Source organism: Pseudorca crassidens, chromosome 7 (genome assembly GCF_039906515.1).
Source record: "Pseudorca crassidens isolate mPseCra1 chromosome 7, mPseCra1.hap1, whole genome shotgun sequence".
NCBI lineage: Eukaryota > Metazoa > Chordata > Mammalia > Artiodactyla > Delphinidae > Pseudorca > Pseudorca crassidens.
This window is the reverse complement of record NC_090302.1, coordinates 27,493,053-27,511,834: the sequence shown is the minus strand read 5'-3', so window position 1 is coordinate 27,511,834 and position 18,782 is coordinate 27,493,053. Positions and strand designations below refer to the sequence as shown.

The following is an 18,782-nucleotide window of genomic DNA, read 5'->3' as shown; positions in this document are numbered from 1 at the left end:
ACAATCTTTGCAGGAAGCACTCTCTTGGTGAGGCAAGAAGTAATGGCTAAACAACTTTCTCTTGCTTGTTCTCACATACATTCTCTCTGTCTCTCTCACGCACACACATGCACAGAACACCCTGTATCATAAAGAGCTTTCTTGTATACTAAAGAGACTACCGGGGCTTCCCTGGTGGCGCAGTGGTTGAGAGTCTGCCTGCCGATGCAGGGGACACGGGTTCGTGCCCCGGTCCAGGAAGATCCCACATGCCGCGGAGCGGCTGGGCCCGTGAGCCATGGCCGCTGAGCCTGCGCGTCCGGAGCCTGTGCTCCGCAACGGGAGAGGCCACAACAGTGAGAGGCCCGCGTACCGCAAAAAAAAAAAGAGAGACTACCTTCTAGTCCACAACACAGCCTTGCTTCTTCCTTCCACAGTCCTCTTGCAAATAGTTGGCCTGAGTGGCGTTCATGTCATTCAAAGATTAATAATAATAAAAAGGAAATTAGCACAGCATCTACACAAAAATGTTACAAGAAGAAAAGCGAAAAGAAACGGAAAAACAAGTGACAAAGAACCCATGAGAAAACTGTATTGGCCTAACAAATTTAAGGAGACAATCACTTCTTTAAAGTAATAGAGAAAGTTAATTGGCTAGAAAGAAATAGTAAGACAACAGTAAATGGTGAGTAATAATTTGGCAGAACTCAAGAAAGAAAAAAAAAAAAATCAGAAATAAAAGGCCAGGACTTCCCTTGTGGCACAGTGGGTTAAGAATCTGCCTGCCAATGCAGGGCACACAGGTTCAAGCCCTGGTCTGGGAACATCCCACATGCTGTGGAGCAACTAAGCCCGTGCACCACAACTACTGAGCCTGTGCTCTAGAGCCCACAAGCCACAACTACTGAGACCCGTGTGCCACAACTACTGAAGCCCACATGCCTAGAGCCTGTGCTCTGCAACAAGAGAAGCCACGACAATGAGAAGCCCATGCACCACAATGAAGAGTAGCCCCTGCTCGCTGCAACTAGAGAAAGCCCGCGCTCAGCAACAAAGACCCAACACAGCCAAACATAAAAATAAATAAAGAGTCAATGAGAACATCGAGGAGTGGTCCCTTATAAAAAATAATAATAATAATAAAACGCCACATACAAAGCAAAAAGGAGAATTAACACTGTTGAAAGCTCAGTAAGGGGTATGACGACAGGCTTTTGAAAGTTGAGCAAAGTGAAATGGGAGTGAAAGGAGATGAAACAAATGCTTAATTGTAGTTCTGGAAATAGAGAACAACATTAGAACAGAAAAGTATTCAAACATATAACTTAAGAAAACTTGCCGCAGAGGAAGAAATCTTGATTCTACAGATTGAAAGTGCACATAGTGAAGAAAAACTAATATATAGTCATTAACATCATTACATAACCTAGTTTTTAAAAAATTGGATTGCAAAGATAAGGAATGTGTTCTTTGCTCATCCCATTAAAAAGATCAGCTTATCTATAGGGGAGTGCCAGGGGAAGGATCAGATATTGTCAAGGGAGTATTTAGCATTGCAGGACAGTGGTACAAATTCTATAAGTCATCAGAGGAAAGAAAGTGTGACCTCAAAGCCAAACTATTAGTTGACACCCGTTTTTTGTTCTTTTTTTTCAAAAATTTATTTATTTATTTTTGGCTCCATTGGGTCTTCATTGCTGTGCACAGGCTTTCTCTAGTTGCGACCAGCGGGGGATACTCTTCCTTGTGGCGTACAGGCTTCTCATTGTAGTGGCTTCTCTTGTTGCAGAGCACAGGCTCTAGGCATACGGGCTCAGTAGTTGTGGCTCAGGGGCTCTAGAGCTCAGGCTCAGTAGTTGTGGCACATGGACTTAGTTGTTCCATGGCATGTGGAATCTTCCTGGACCAGGGCTCGAACCCGTGTCCCCTGCACTGGCAGGTGGATTCTTAACTACTGCGCCACCAGGGAAGCCTGACACCCATTTTTGAACAATGTAGGAACTCAAGGTAAATAGTGCCCACAAGTCCTAAGGAGAAGATGAATACCAGCCATCCAGTAGCTGAACAGAGATGATACAGCAAAAGGATTGGCAGGGAATATAGTAGGAATAAGACTAAAAAAGCTGTGAGATTTGTATTGCAGAATGCGATAGAACGATAGCAAAGTAAACTAATAAAAGTCAGGATTGAAAGAGGAGAGATGCAGAAGGTAGATTTTCTCTTATTTTTTAGCTGGAGAACTAAAGACATACAAAGTTTAGACATCAAGTAATAGAGGTGTTAGTATATTTAAAGGAATAAATATAAACATTTGAACTGAATTGAATATGTTTGACCAAAATCAAACAGTGGAGAGGAGGTAAGAAGAAGTAGAACTATATTAAATTTCTTGTTCTGAAATAGTCAGATGGGACCAAAGATGAAAGAACAAAAATTTTTATCGTGGCTTTTTTTACACTTGCAGAAAATGAAAATGTATATGGGATATTTATAAAAACTGACCACATCCTACATAACAAAACACAAAGAGCTATTATACAGATGATGTTCCTTGACCAAAAACTTAATTTTTTTCTATGGAAGTGGTTCTTAGTATGTTCAGCAGCATCAGCATTGCCTGGGAACTCATTAGAAATGCAAATTCAGAGGACTTACCCCAGTTCTATTGAATCAGAAACCCTGGGGGAGAAGCCCCCCAGTCTCTTTTGGTCAGTTTTTATAGATATCCCATTTATGTTTTTTGTTATTTGCAACTGTAAAGAATGCTATGATAAACTTTTTTGTTCTTTCAAGTGTGGTCTCATATCTGATTATTTCTTTAGGATAGGAAATTACCAAGTCAAAGAAGGTTCTGTTGAACTTTAGATAACTTTTTCTTGGTTATTAAAGGTGAAAATTAAATACAGGTTTTTGTCTCTTTAGAAATATCTTTTTGTTCACAGAAAACAAGATTATCTTCTTACCCAAAAAGATGAAACCAACTGGGTTACTTTCAAAAGACAACCAAGTGAGCACCGCAGACTAATGAGTAGGATCAATAAGAACGTGATTTTGGCGCTTTTAACTTTGACAAGTTCTGCATTTCTGCTGTTTCAGTTGTACTACTACAAGCACTATTTATCAGCAAAGGTAATTTTTTTCCTCCTTTCTCATTATTAGACTTCATTTTAGCTGTATATTTTCCTAACATACTTCCCTTTTGCAGTACATAAAATTAATCACAGTTTTTAAAATCCGTGCAGAAATAGTTCTTTGAGATTCTCATCCTCGTGAGTGTGGCAAGCACTTCAAAATTACAGTTAAATATTATTAATAACATGCTAAAAGTCAGAGGTGCCAAGTTTCAGTGATGTTGAAATTTTCTGATAGAGTTATGTGAAAATTGTTATTTTTCCAAACAGATCATCACTCATTGGAAAGAATTCAATGATAAATAATTTTGATAAAATATTAGAATTAGTTTATTTTAGTACAGAGTATATTTTAATATAGTTTCTAACAGGGAAGTGTAGTGTTATAACTTACCTTTATTATAAATCTATAGGTATAAAGATGTAGAGACAATAATTTGGAATCTGGTAGCTTCTGAAGATCATACAGAAGTCCAGATAAGAAATTCCAAAGTTGAGAAGGTATTGCTGAATTGTGAAAAGTTGCCAAACACTCCCACTGGGATTAATTATAATAATAGCTACCATTATTGAGAATTGTGCTAGATACTGTCTATGCTTAATTTAACCCTAAAACCATTTTGGGGGGGAAATATGTTTTTGTTTGTATTGTCATTTGATAGTTAGAACTATTCTTCAGAACCATTTACTTCCCTTTCCCTCCCAAAGGGGATGATACTTCCCTGCCCTAGTTAAGCTTGACCATGAGACTTACTTTCGCTTGTGGAATGTTATAGACATTTTCAGAGATTTCAAATGGGCTCGTATGATGTGTCTTGCCCTTTGTGCTCCCCTGACCTGCCAGGAGAAGAGTGTGCCCTGGGTAGATGCTGACCTCCAGCCTGAGCCCTGAATTAGGTGTATGGAGCAGACCAAACATAGCTGCCCAGCTGACTCATACATCTATGAGGGAGAAAACAAATGCTTAAGCCTTTAAGACTGAGAGAGGTTTATTATGCAGCATTATTACATGAGGTTCCTAGACCTCATTTTACAAATATGAAAACCAAAACTCTGACAGAGATGTTAGATAACCTACCCCAATTACCCAGTTTCTAACATGCAAGCCTGACAGGTGTACCTAACTCCATTCTTTCCAGGCTATATTATTTTAAAAATAATTGACAAGTACTGAGGCTACCAGCTGTCTTGGCTGTTGACCCAGTGAATGTCTTTGTGTTTCATCTTCAACCCTTTGCTGATTATTTTCTTAGGATAAAGTCCTAGAGTGGAATTTCTGGGTCTAGGATGTACATTCTAGATTTTGTTACATATTGCAAAGTCACCTTTCCTAAGGATAAGTAAGTGTGCCTGATTTCCTATACACTTTCCAAATATGGGAATAATAACAACAATAACAATAATTATGGCATCCGTGTCATGCTTTTGAGATGCTTTTGGCTAATAGTAGCTTAAACAAATAGAGGGTTATTTGTCTCATACCTTTCAGTCCAGAGCTTCCAAAATTCTCTTGACATTTCCCTGGTGCTACAGTCCAGGCTGGAGGAGGAAATAGTGCATTCTAGGAGGCTTCTTCTTTTGAGACATGGCCAGCAGATTCCCAGCTGTAAGAAAATCTGGGAAAGCAAGATTTTACTATTAGTGTTAATGCTGTTGTTAGTTAGGTTTTCCAGACTTTATATTAGAGATCGCAAAGGAGAAGGGTTTTGGGAGTGGGTGTTAGGTCAACTTACCTATCGTGTCTGCCATAGCAGTTCACGTTTTTTGGTGTGCTCATAGGCTAGGCACTATGCTAAGCACTTCACATATATTTAATTCTTATAACAACAAATTGAGTAGATCCTGTTGTCCTCATTTTCCCAGCAGAAAAAACTGAGGTTTAGAGAAACTTACTAAATTTGTCCAGTGTCACACAATTATTAAGTGAGGGAGATAGAATTTAAACCTGAGGAGTCTACCCCAAGAGCGCTTGTTCTTTATATTTCTGGTATTTTTGATGTTCAAGAGCCGAGAGATATTAAACTCCATTAGAGGCCATTTCTTTCTAATGAGGTTAAACATCTTTCCATATGCTTTCTGGTTCTTTTTATTTCTTTATTATAATTCTTTTTATTCCTATTTGCATATTTTTCTGATGTTGTTGTCTTTTTCTGTAGCTGTTCTTTATAGTTTTAAGGATATTAAGCGTTTACCATATATATTTCAAATATCTTCCCCAGTTTATTAATTTGCCTTTTACCTTTATATTCACGATGTACCCCCTTAATACACTAGTGTTCTATTTAATTTCTAGGTAGACAGGTATCAAGATCTTTCTCCCTTAGGGCATCTGGTTTTTATGTCGTAAGTAGCCCAAGATTATGGAAATATTCACCTGTATTTTCATCAGATACTATTTTATGTTTAAATTTTTATACAAAATATAATTTATTTTAGTATGAGGTATGAGTTAGATATTTAATTTACAGTTTTACCCAAATGGTTAGTCAGCTGTCCCAATGTCACTTATTGAATGACTTCATTAATTTAAAAATCCAATCTTAATTATATGTTAAATTCATGTAAATAACTCCTGTCCAGACCTTCTTCCTTGGTAAGCGATGTGGCATAGTTGTTAAGAGCATGATCTCCAGCCTAGGAGTAAACCTCATCTATCCTGCTTATTAGCTGTGGGATCTTGGGTAAATTACTTGACTTCTGTTACTTGACCTCTACTTCCTCATCTATGGAATTGGGACAGTAACAGTACCACCTATGAGACTTGTGAAACTTATATGAATTAATATACATAAAGCGTTTGGAACAGTACAAGTCACATAGAAAGAGATCAGTACATATTAGCTATTATTTTTATTATTATTATCGTCAATTTTATAATGAAAAATAGTATTTGTTTTATTGAGTCCATGACATACAAACTGCTTTAGTAATAAGTGCCATATTCTTTAAACAAAATAGAATATTTTGAACAAAATAAAGCATTAAATTAAATAAAGTTCAGTTAACCTTTGTATACTATTAAATTTGTGAAATTTGCATTATCTGTACTAGAGTTCTTGTTTTTTATGTTTAATTTTAATAATAGGTGGAAATTACAACATCTAAGTTCTAAATACCAAAGGTTATTTTTATTTTATTGAAGAATATGGAAATTATATTAAACTATTCCTAGCCAAGTAATTTTGCATTCTTTAAGATGGAATTTTAAAACTTATTAATTCAGAAACTTTTATGTAAAAGTCATGTGTTGGGCATTTTGCTAAGGTGATAAACAGTGATTGGGAAGTAGTCTCTTTCCTCTCTATATTTATAATTTAATTGGGGACAGATGTTAATGGGACAATAAATGTTTCCTATATATTATTAATGTGAAGGTAAGATACTTTGTAACAAATACAAGTAGTTTCTCTATACTAACAGAAAAAAAAAGCTTTATTTAAAAATAGGGTTAGACTAACTGCTGAAGCTACCAACTTTTAAAAATTTTTTAGTTTTGTTGTGGAAAAACTTTTAACTTTTGGCTTTTTATTAAACTTCAAGATTTTACTTACATACAAACTTTAGGGAAGTACAGATGCATCCTCTGTAATCTAATACAGATTCTCCTGACATAGGAGGAGAACCCAGAATTTTGTGAACTTTGTTTATTCATCGTATCTGAATTGTCTTCCTCATTTGTTCAGTGAACAATATTTTGGGGGGATAATCTTAGATAAATAAAGAAAGTTCACATGAAAATGATTTTTAGTTCAGTCAAATTTGTTTGATTTGGCAAAAGAGTACATAATAGCAGCCTTGATCAATACTAAATAATAGGTCAGCGTCATCAACAGCGAAACCTTGATTCTAGGTCATCCTTGAACTTTGAGGTGATTTAGAGAGACCCTTGAGATTATGTATTAGAACTAGGGCAGGCATGAAAAATGGGTTTTATCTTTGGTCCCCAACCCATATCTAGTGTAGTAAATGTTTAGGACTACAGAGTTTTTCAGGCTCTTCAATGGAGAGAAATACAATATCTATCTTTGGTTAGGGAAGAAGGGCTATTTTCTTTCTTGGAGTTAAGGAGGGCTACTTCTGTCTATCTATTTCTTGGGCCTCACCATGGAATTCCTTTTGACCCTAGCTGGTTATGCAAGTTTAGTCTTTCAGTGTCCTCCTAAATGAGGTCTGAATAATCCAGTTATCTGATAGCATTGAAGATAGGAACTAGCAGATTATATCTGTTGGGTCTGGTAAAATTCCACTGATGGATACAGTTCACTCTTCAGATTCCATAACAACCATCCAAGTCTTTGAAATACAAACTCTTCCAGGCCTTCAAAGGGAAGGACTTGTCTCTAGCACCCTCTAGGGAATGTCAGTTGTTCATTGTTTTTTACTGCATTTAACAGGATAGTGTGATTATGATTCTGTGTTGCTCATTCAGTCTGTATTTCTTGACTATATGTTACATAAAGGGCACTTGGTAGGAATACAGAGATAAGTAGAACATAGGTCCTAAATCTCAAGGAACTCAAAATTTGATAGAAGTGGTAGCAGCAGTAATTCTTGAGTTTTGGGCCTAGATAGTCCTGAGTTTAAACCTTCATTCAGTTGTTTGGCTGAGCCTGCTCTCTAGAGCCCATGAGCCACAACTACTGAGCCCGTGTGCCACAACTACTGAAGCCAGCATGCCTAGAGCCTGTGCTGCACAAGAGAAGCCACCACAGTGAGAAGCCCACGCACTGCAATGAAAGAGTAGCCCCCGCTCGCCGCAACTAGAGAAAGCCCGCGCACAGCAACAAAGACCCAACGTGGCCAAAAATTTTAAAAAAATAAAATAAAAATAAAATAAATAAAAGAATACATTTTAAAAAAAGATTGCTAATTTCAGTTCCTAAAGCTTGTGTCTTCACTCATAGGGCTATTCCAACATGTAAATACAAGTATGTTCAAACAAAACACTATAACATTGATAAGAAGATATGAAATGAGATAGCTTTAAGGAGTTCTGCATCCCAATTGAAAGTCATAAAATATTGATGCCTCAGTGGAAAGAAGACAAAGCCAGTGAACCATGTTTGTGGAAAGCACTGAGTGAACCAAACCTTGATGATGTTCTTGACTTACAACCGTAAGCTGCACCGCTGCCTGTAGTAATCAGTTATTCTTATTACCTAGAAGGCCACTTACAGTGTTCTGTGCTAGGATATCGTTCTTTGCATTATATTTAGTAACCTGTGTGTGTTTGGTTAGAAGGCAGGGGAGGGAGTTGAAAGGGGAATTTGGATTTCAAATTTGGCAGTAGTCATTCACAGTGAACAATTTCATAATCCATTATTAGAAATGGAAATTAATCTTATAAGCATTTAGATCATGTGTAACAGGTTTTTGAAGTGTTTTCAGTTGGTCAGTTACTGAAGCATGATTTTTCTTAGATCTTCTTTGACTTCTGGCTAGTTCCATTTTGTTCTGAAGGCTAATGTCTAGGTCATTGCTGAGAAAGAATATCATGCTTGATAGTCTCATCTAGTATGGTAAACTTTGATAAATGCTACTGTTCCCCCTTCCCATCCTTCCCCCGCCCCCGCCACTCCTGCCATTATCCAGGAGAAATGTGAAAGAATTTCTTTCATTAGAATTAAAGGGTATTTAAAATTTTTTTCCGTTTATTCCCAGACTTTAAGCTGTATAAGTTTCTGGCCAAGCAGCTTTGATTATTAATAAACATAGCTTTCCCACCAGTTATTGAAGACTTAAAAAAATTTCTTTAAAGTACTACCATTAGGTCCAATAGGCATGATCAATTATCATGCTGAATTAAGAATTGTTTTTTGGTGTCTGTAAGAAACTGATTGTTGGCTACTATCTTTAAAAAATGACAGGATCATTTAAATCTTTACTTCTGTTTCCTGAATGCTTTTTCTTTGATGGCATATCTTAATTTATCATTTATCAGTGGAGTTCAGTAGCCACCAGACTGTTTGGGATCTGATTCTATCTCTCCATTCGTTTATTCATTTCACTTAAGTTTTCAACACAAATATCTCATAGATAGTGTTTCAGAATATCTTTAGACGTTTTTAACCTCTTGACTTTTACCTTATGGCTTTTCTTTTAGAACATTCAGTCATTCATTTGTCAAGTATTTGTTGAGAGTTTACTATGTGCTAAGCACAGTACTAGGCTATGAGACAAAATGATGAATCAAGTGCAGTCCTTGCTGCCTAGGAACCCACAAATTGGGGGAGTTTGGGGTTGAAGGGGAAAGGGGAAAAGAAATATATAGAGACATATAAACAAATGATATCAATATGATATGTTACTTCTTCAAATCACACATCATAAAACACTGTTCTGCCTACTTTACTACTTATAGCTTAAGAACTCTTCTTTACCTCTACCCTTTGTAATGCTCTTCAGGCAAAAATAACAGCCGTCAGAGTTATTTTTCTTAAATACAGCTCTGATCAAGTTATTCTCTGCATAAAATACCTATGGAATAAGATCCCAACTTCTTACCATGGTGCGGTAGATAGTCTCTGTTTGCCTCTCCAGGTCCTCTCCTCGCCATACTCTGTGCCTTGGGAGGCTGACCTCTGTGGACTACATTAGCTGAGCTCCCTTGCTCTTTGTTTGCCATTTGGGTTTAGTCAATGGGAAGCATCAGCTGGAGACTGGAGACCAGGAGGAAAGAGGCCAGGTTATTTATTCTCTTGGTTCTCCATTTGTAGGGCCATTGGTTGATAGTGACTGCGTTCCTCCTGTACAGCAAAGTTGTAGCCACTGCATACCATTAATTGTTCCTACCGAGGTGGATTAACCATTAAGATAATGAAATTTAAACTGCAGCTCCCCTCACTTCCAAGGCTCTTGGAGGAGCCTTAGGAATATGTTACAAAACTGTGTATTTTTGTAAAGTTTGCAATAGATAATTTATTGCATTTTTTTTTCTGAAAAAGGACCACCAAAATTGTATAATCTTCAAGCTCTATAAAAGTGGATCCTCTTATGTCCCTATCCTTGACTCTCTGAGCTTAGATAAGTGCAAAGTTTTCAGGGAATGAGGAACTGCTGAGTAACCTATTTGGGAAGGTTATGATTAAATATTTCATGGATAAAGTAATAGTTTGGATTGGTCTTATAGGATGAGTAGGAGTTCTCCATGTAAAGAAGAATGGGAGAGCCATTACAAATAGAGGAAACAGCCTATGTAAAGGGAATGAGCTATGTGTATGTTTAGAAGAGGAGTACACTAAGTAGAGACCGAAGGAAACACAAAGGTCCTGAGGCAGGAACTCGCCTGGCAGTTTTGAAACAGCAGAGAGATCACTGTGGCTGTAGAGGAGTGAGAGAGGAGAATAGTAGGTAAGGTCAGAGAGTTCTATATTTTTTATGGCCTTGTAAGCCACTATAAAGGCTTTGGCTTTTATTCTGAATGAGATTGGGGACTCTAGGAAGGTTTTGAGCTGAAATGTGACACGACCTGACATTTTTTAATAAAAAGAAGTAGTGTGGATGCTCCGTTGAGAACAGATTGTAGGGGCAAGGACTGAAACAGACCAGTTAGAAGGTGTTCTAGTAATTTACATGAGATGATGATGGCTTGGACACAGGAGCTAGTAGTGGAGTTTGTGAGAAATGGAAAGTAGAATTACCAGGATTTGTAGATGGGCTAGATGTGGGGTATGAAAGACAGAAAAGAGTCAGGGATAATGCTAGGTTTGTGTGTGTGTGTGTGGCTGTGCTGGGTTTTTGTTGCTGTGTGGGGGCTTTCTCTGGTTGTGGTGAGCGGGGGGCTACTCTTCTTTGCGGTGCGCAGGCATCTCATTGTTGTGGCTTCTCTTGTTGCAGAGCACGGGCTCTAGGCACGCGGGCTTCAGTAGTTGTGGCACGTGGGCTCAGTAACTGTGGCTCGTGGGCTCTAGAGCACAGGCTCAGTAGTTGTGGCACACGGGCTTAGTTGCTCTGCGGCATGTGGGATCTTCCCGGGCCAGGGATCAAACCCGTGTCCTCTGCATTGGCAGGTGGATCCTTAACCACTGCACCACCAGGGAAGCCCCAATGCTAGTATTTTTGACCTAGATAATTGGAAGGGAGAAGTTGCTGTTTAACGAGATAGGAAAGACTAGAGGAAGCAAGTTTGAAGAATGGTGAAGATCAGGAGTTTTTTTGTACATACAAGTATACATACAATACAAACTTGTATTTTTTGTACATACAAGTTTGAGATGCCTATCTGACATCCAAATGAAGAAGGTGAATAGACATTTGAATATATAAGTCTGGAGTACAAAGGACTGATGTGGTTGGGAATATAAACTGGGGGTTGTAAGCATATAGATTGTATTTAAAGCTGTGAGTGGATGAGTTACCAAGGAAGTAAACATAGAGTAAAAAGAGGAGGAGAAAAATCTCATGGTCTGAGCTTTGGAACCCTCCAACATGTCATGAAGCTGAGAAGAAGTAGTAAATGGGACCAAGGAGTAGTTGGAGAGAAATAGCAGGAAACCAGAAGTATGGGGATCCTGAGAGCCAAGTGAATGAAGTGTAGGTGAGGCAGAGGTGATAAATAATTCTTGATAGATCAAATAAGACAAGAACTCATAGTTGACCATTGGATTTAGCAATATGGAGGTTACTGGTGAACTTGATGAATACTTGGCAGAGTGAACTTAAGCTCAAGTAAGTACATGACAGGAGAGAAATTGGAGGGAGTGAGAATGGACTACCCATTAAGAGTTTTGCTGTAAAGGGGGGACAGAAAATTGTTAGTTGGGAAAAGAGAAGTCAAGACGGGTTTTCTGTTTTAATTATTTAAGGTAGGAGAAATAATATCTTATTTGTATACTGATGGGACTGATCCAATAGAGAAAACAAATTAAACAACTCAGAAATTTAGTTTTATCTACTAATGTAGGGCTATGGTGAGCAACAAGTGGCTATATTATAGAATTTGCAATCTTTTTTCAAGGATGAAGATCGCAAAGCTGCCTCTGATGTTTTGTAAATATCCTTGGTATATTTTCTTTGTAAAAAATTAATTTATTATTCAAATATAGTTGATTTACTGTATTATATTTGTTTCAGGTGTACAACATAGTGATTCAATATTTTTATAGATTATACTCCATTTAAAGTTGTTATAAAATATTGGCAATATTTCCCTGTGCTGTACAATATATCTTCAAAACTCATTTATTTTATACATAGTAGTTTGTGCTTCTTAATCCTCTACCCGTATCTTGCCCCTCCCCACTTCCCTCTCCCCACTGCTAACCACTAGTTTGTTCTTTATGAGTCTGTTTATGTTTTGTCATATTCATTCATTATTTTTTAGATTCCACATATAAATGATATCATATAGTATTTGACTTTCTCTGTCTGACTTATTTCACTAAGCATAATATCCTCTAGGTTCATCCATATTGCAAATGGCAGGATTTCCTTTTTATGGCTGAGTAGTATTCCAGTGTGTGTGTGTGTGTGTGTGTGTGTGTGTGTGTGTGTGTGTATGTGTGCGCACGCCACATCATCTTTTTCCATTCATCTGTTAATGGGCACTTAGGTTACTTCCAAATCTTGGCTATTGTAAGTAATGCTGCTATGAACATTGGGATGTATGTATCTTTTCGAATAAGTGTTTTCATTTTCTTTGGACATATAACCAGGAGTGCTCTTGCTGAATCCTAGAGAAATATTCCTTGGTGTTAAAATGTTACTGTTTAAGTTGCAGAGCTTGTGAGGAGAGACCAGTTCTAGTTCTACCTTAATCACTCAGTATACCTTTCTTCCTTCCTTCCCTCCAATTAGCAAACAGTTATTAAGCATTTTACTAGTTGTCAAGCACTATGCTAGATACTGGTGATACAAAGGTGGATTGGATTTGGTCCCTGCCCTTGAGTTTACAGTTTAATGGGGAAATGAGTCTCCTGTTTAGGAACTTGCAGCACACTTCATTTTCAGGGTGAGAATATTCTTACTGCTTTTCAAAATCCTTCCATCTAACAGATAAAGAGCACATTCAAGGCATAAGAAACTTCTTTGAGCTTGAAACATTCTTCCTCTTGTCTCTAGACCATCAGACATTCCTTCTCCTGTGACTTTCAAAGTGTTTTGGTGATTAACACATGAAGAACTGATAATACTTTTTTCCTTCTGATTCTCTAGACCTGAATGTTTTAAAAAATATTCTTTAAAAAATAACTCAACATTTGCAAGTATGATATATGTTATGAAAAGTGTGGGCATTGGAGCTCTCTGTGGAACAGAAATAATAATGCCTACTTTGCAGGATAGTTATGCGAGATAGATGAGAATACATAATTCATATGTGGAAGTACACTTAGAAGCTGCTCAATAATTATTATACTTTCTTATCACTTTGCCAAGGTCTGCAAACACTAAGTCAGTGTGTGGAGGTAAGCTGAAGTTAGGGATATGGAGCTAAATGGATAAACACTAATTCTAAAGAGATAGCAAAGAGTTTACTATTCACTGATGGAAATTAATTGGTTCAGAGATGTTGACCGTATTTATTTAATTAAGTGATGACACTTAATTAAATTATAGCAATCTGTCAGTGTTTTCCGTCTTGGGTAGTTGTATTATGTACTTGTAGAATTCTTAGCTCATGACTGTATGAAAATAGGTATTTAGATAATGCTTTTTAATGATTATGAACCAGTTATATAGATTGAATCATACCTACCCCTAAATGGAATGTTGCATGCTGGGCTTTGAATTTACTACAATTTTTTTTTTTTAATCTTCCTAGAATGGAGCTGGTTTATCAAAATCCAAAGGAAGCCGAATTGGATTTGATGGCACACAGTGGGTATGTATGATAATCAAGAACTTCCTCAACTGCCATGTTCATTTAGTTCATTCATTTATATACTTAATAAGTATTTGTTGAATGATGACAATGATAATAGCTAGCTTTGTGAAAACAGGTAGTAGGTGATAGAAAGGAAGAGGCAGACCCTGTGCCAAGTACTTTACATGCAGTATCTCATTTAGTCCTTGTGCAAACTTTAAGAAGTCAGTACATATGTTTATCCTCAGTTCACGTAGAAAGATTATGGTTGGTTGGCTAATAAGTGGCTGAGTCCAGATTCTAACTGCTTGCCTCCAAAATCCTCATTCACTGAGATGTGGTGCTTCCCCAAGTGAATAAATATGTGAATCAGAATTGAACCAAGAATAAAGGTAAATAGGAGTACCTATTTACCTAGTAAATTTACCTAGTAAATAGGAGTTTAGGAGTAAAAATCTATTCAACATGTTTTCTTTTTTTTTGGCTGTGCCGCAGGGCTTATGGGATCTTAGTTCCCCAACCAGGTATCGAACCCAGGTCCCCCAGCAGTGGAAGCACAGAGTCCTAACCACTGGACCACCAGGGAATCCCATGTTTTCTTTTTAAGATAAGGAAAATTAGCAATATGTACAATAAATCCCTGTTTCATAGCCTGTACATTTATACAATTTATAAAATATATTTTCTTTTTTCTAATCAAATTTAGAATGAAAAACAATGCTAAAAAATTACATTTATCCTGTTAGCATACATATTGGATATGACTAGTTATTTCTTGTGGATACACTTCAATCTTTGGTTTCTCTTTAACCAGAGACATGAGAGGCTTTAGATTAGAAGTGAGTTTTCAAATCACCAAGCAGCTATAAAGTAGTGATAATTTTAGGTCATTGCTGATACCAGTTGGATTTGAACTATGTTTAAAAAGTAAAGTCTGAGATATCCTATATCAGACTCCTCAATTATCAGGTCTAGAAGTATCAATGTAAACTTTTAATTTATTAAAAGTAGCAGTTCTGCTTTGTGAACTTAGGGTAGTCTGAGGGGAAAGGGAAGCCCTATCTCTTTCATTCAGGAATGACCCTTGAGGTGGGAGAAAATAACAGATTGTTTTAAAAGGGTTGACTTCCAAGATGAATGAGCAAAAAATTACAGAGCAGCTTACTACATTCTCTTTGTTAATTACATTGCATGTAATTTTTGCAATGTATTTGCAAAGTCATAGGGAAGGGAGAAGTAGTACTAAAATACTTCTGTTCTAATATTTTAGAAGGAACGAAAAAGTGAAATGTCATCAATAGATGTGATACTGAACCCTGATAAAATCCTAGAATGAGTTATTAAACAGATAATTTGAGGGGCTTAGAAGAGAAAATATGATGATTATTAGGAACTAGGTGTTCACTAAGAACATGTCCTGCCAAGCCCTTGTAGAAGAATGGACTCTTACAGTCTCATTGTATCCTTTTCTCAACAAGACGTTTTTCTTTCCTGTAAACAAAATGAATTACTGAAGGTCAGATGATAATAGTCATGTTGATTAAGAATTAATTGGATTTAGAGTCAATTGGACATCTATGTCCAGGGAACCTTGATGATTGCATTGATAACAACCTGGAAGGCATATTTAGAAGGTGAGTTGTAGAATCTCTCCTTGACCCTGCCCTAATCTATATTTATATTAATAATCATAATGAAGCTGTGTGTTCATCAAGTTGAAAGAGATTCATTCAACAAACACCAAGTTGAAAGAGATTCATTCAACAGACATTTATTAAGCACCTTATATGTACTAGTATCTGTCATCTCATCATCTTCCTTCCTCTTTTATTCTCCTAGTGTAAAGCACAGAAAGTAATAGCCATGAAAGAAAAAAATTTTGATAAATTAGGCTCTCAAAATTTAAAACTTCTGCTCATCAAAAGCCACCATTAAGAAAATGAATAGCTAATGCCACAGATTACAAAATATTTGCAAAACATGTATCTGATGAAAGATTGGTATCAAGGATAAATGAAGAACTGCAATTCAGTAATAGACTTTTTTGTTCATAATCTTTATCAAATTCAACAAGTGTTGTATTCCTGATTTGCTAAGAGGTTTTAATCATAAATAGATATTGAATTTTGTCAAATATTTTTTTGTGTTGAAATTATCATAGAGTTTTTCCCCTTTACTCTGTTGATATGGTGAATTTTATTGATTGATTTTCAAATGCTGCCTTTCATTCCTGGGATAAACCCTACTTGGTCATGATATTTCCTTTTTTTTCTTTTTTTGGTCCTTTTTTTAAAAACTACAGGAATTGATTTTTTAGTATCTTGTTAAGTATTATTGCATCTGTGTTCATGAGGGATGGTGGTATATAATTTTCTTTTTTTGTAATGTCTTTGTCAGGTTTTGCTATTAGGATTACACTGGCCTCATAAAATAGGTTTGGAAGGATTTCCTCCTGCTCAGTTTTCTGAAAGAGTTTTTGTACACTGGTATTATTTCTCTTAAAGCTTTGATAGAATTCACCAGTGAACCATCTGAGTCTAGAGTTTTTTCTTGTTGTTTTGATGGCAGGTTTTTTTTTTTTAATACATAACAAATTCAATTCTGTTAATAGTTATAGGGCAAGTCAGATTTCCTGTTTCATCTTGTGGTAGTTTTCTTAATCATGTTTTTGAAGAAATTTGTCCATTTCATCTGTTATTGAATTTGGGGGCATAATTGTTTATTCTAACTTTTTACTTAGTTGGCTTTCCCACTAAGAGATGATAAACTCTTCTAGAATAGAGATTATTATATTCTTGGTATTTGCATAATACTCTACAGTAAAAACAAAGGATAAGAGACTGATTCCTGCCTTTATCTCATTTTTTAAATTTTTATAATTCTTGATACTCTATTTATTTATCTTGTATATGTTTTTATAAGTTTCCTCAGATTTTGTAAATAAAAATTTATCCTTAATTCCCTGAAACATCTTTTTTTGATGGCATACGTCCCTTTGAAATCATTATTGCTTTCACTAAAGTAGGCTTTTAAGCAATAATGTATTTCAGTTATTCTATTTAACTTGACTACACTTAGGTATTATTTACTCCTAAGTGTGATTGTTGTTTCAATTCTAATTTTGAAATTTATTTTTTCCAGTAGGGTGTTCTGTTTACCGCTCAACAGAATTATATTTTTAAATATTACAGTATTATTAGGAAATCAAACTGTAGATAGGAATGGTCAGGCAGGCGATGTATTTTAGTTTGTCTTTTGACTGGCAAGATTATTAAGCAGTATTTCAAATATGAAGAAAAGTGGCACATACAACTGATTTTTGGTTTCAGAAAGGTTGACATGACTGATTTTTGAAAACTGAAAAGGCTGGTATTTCCTGTCCCACTTTTGCTTGAAAAGATTTAGCTACTACCAAGGGAATAATTTGTAAGCCCAAAGTGCTCATTTCAGATACTACTTCCTCTATGAAGATTTTGTTATCCTTTTGATGTACAGTTAATTAGTAGCTATTGTTCTGTACTTTATAATAGGTTGCATATATTTCTACTATAGCATATTTTACGTTGTATTGTAAATATTTGTTCGTCTTCCTCAGTAGACTGTGTACTTCTTGAGAACAGGGACAATGTATTATTTATTTGTGGGTTTTATTTTTTTAGCAAACTAATAAGCATGCAATCTACTGAGTAAGCAGTCTAGATATCCTTATAAAATTAATGAATAAAAATTTAATAAGATAAATTATTATATTGGTTTAGAAGAACTAAGGGGATTCTTTTCCTCTCAAACAGCGCACAGTTAAAAAATTTATTTTGCTAACATCCAGTCAAAATGTACCTGTGTTCCTTATTGATCCTTTGATTCTGGAATTGATTAATAAAAACTTTGAACAAGTCAAGAATGCTTCTCATGGCTCCGCTTCAGAATGCAAGTTTTTCTGTGTTCCAAGAGACTTTACTGCATTTGCACTACAGTATCACCTATGGAAGAATGAGGTAAGATGATTTGCTTTCAGATAATGGAGTGTCTTTTACAAAACAGTATGGGATTAAACCAATTTAAACTGTAAAACATTTTAAAATTTTCATAAAGACTTTTATAGATTGTATCAGGAATACTTTAAGCAATAAGTAACAAAACACAATAGTGGCTTAAGCAAATAGGGGACTTATTTTTCTGATATAACAAGAGGTTAAAATGTTGGTGGCTGTTGGTATTAGTGGAGCTGTCCACTGAAGTCAGCATGTGCATCACTGAAATTCTTCCTGCATTTCTTTCATCCTCACAAGGTAGCTGTTGTAGCGCCAGGGTGTCATAGTGACACTATCTATCTTTTTTTTTTTTTAATTACTAATACTGGTGTTTATTATCACCACAAACAAGATGAGAGTACCATTTTTTGTACCTTTTTAAAAACTGACTTTTTTCAGCCATTGCATGAAGAACCATCTTTTATGTCAAGTTATATACATGAATAGGCCAACTGTGTCTCATCCAAACTTTGTCCAAAATTTGGATATCTAATCATTCTTCTTTTAAAATTTCTTATTAGTCATCAGTGTTATACACGTCAGTGTATACATGTCAATCCCAATCACCCAATTCATCACACCACACCCACACCACCCTGCCGCTTTCCCTACTTGGTGTCCATACGTTTGTTCTCTACATCTGTGTCTCAATTTCTGCCCTGCAAACTGGTTCATCTGTACTGTTTCTCTAGGTTCCACATATATGTGTTAATATACGATATTTGTTTTTCTTTTTCTGACTTACTTCACTTTATATGACAGTCTCTAGATCCATCCACGTCTCAACAAATGACCCAATTTCGTTCCTTTTTATGGCTGAGTAATATTCCATTGTATATA

General features: G+C 36.1%; 1 protein-coding gene across 9 annotated transcripts in view; it reads left to right on the top strand.

Annotated features, from left to right (window-relative positions):
* Positions 1-18,782, top strand: part of FKTN (fukutin) — an 89,414-nt gene that overhangs the window by 10,252 nt on the left and 60,380 nt on the right. For 7 of the 9 annotated variants that reach the window (XR_010944929.1, XM_067743760.1, XM_067743759.1 and 4 more), the window contains exons 2-4: positions 2,922-3,108; positions 13,870-13,929; positions 17,703-17,906. Coding sequence is in view for 7 of the 9 variants with exons in the window: in XM_067743760.1 (XP_067599861.1) it covers positions 3,004-3,108; positions 13,870-13,929; positions 17,703-17,906 (369 nt within the window). In the remaining 2 variants the exon portion in view is untranslated. Of the gene's footprint in view, positions 1-2,901; positions 3,109-13,869; positions 13,930-17,702; positions 17,907-18,782 lie in introns of all 9 variants that reach the window. The other 2 variants (XM_067743755.1, XM_067743762.1) reach the window with 2 other exon arrangements.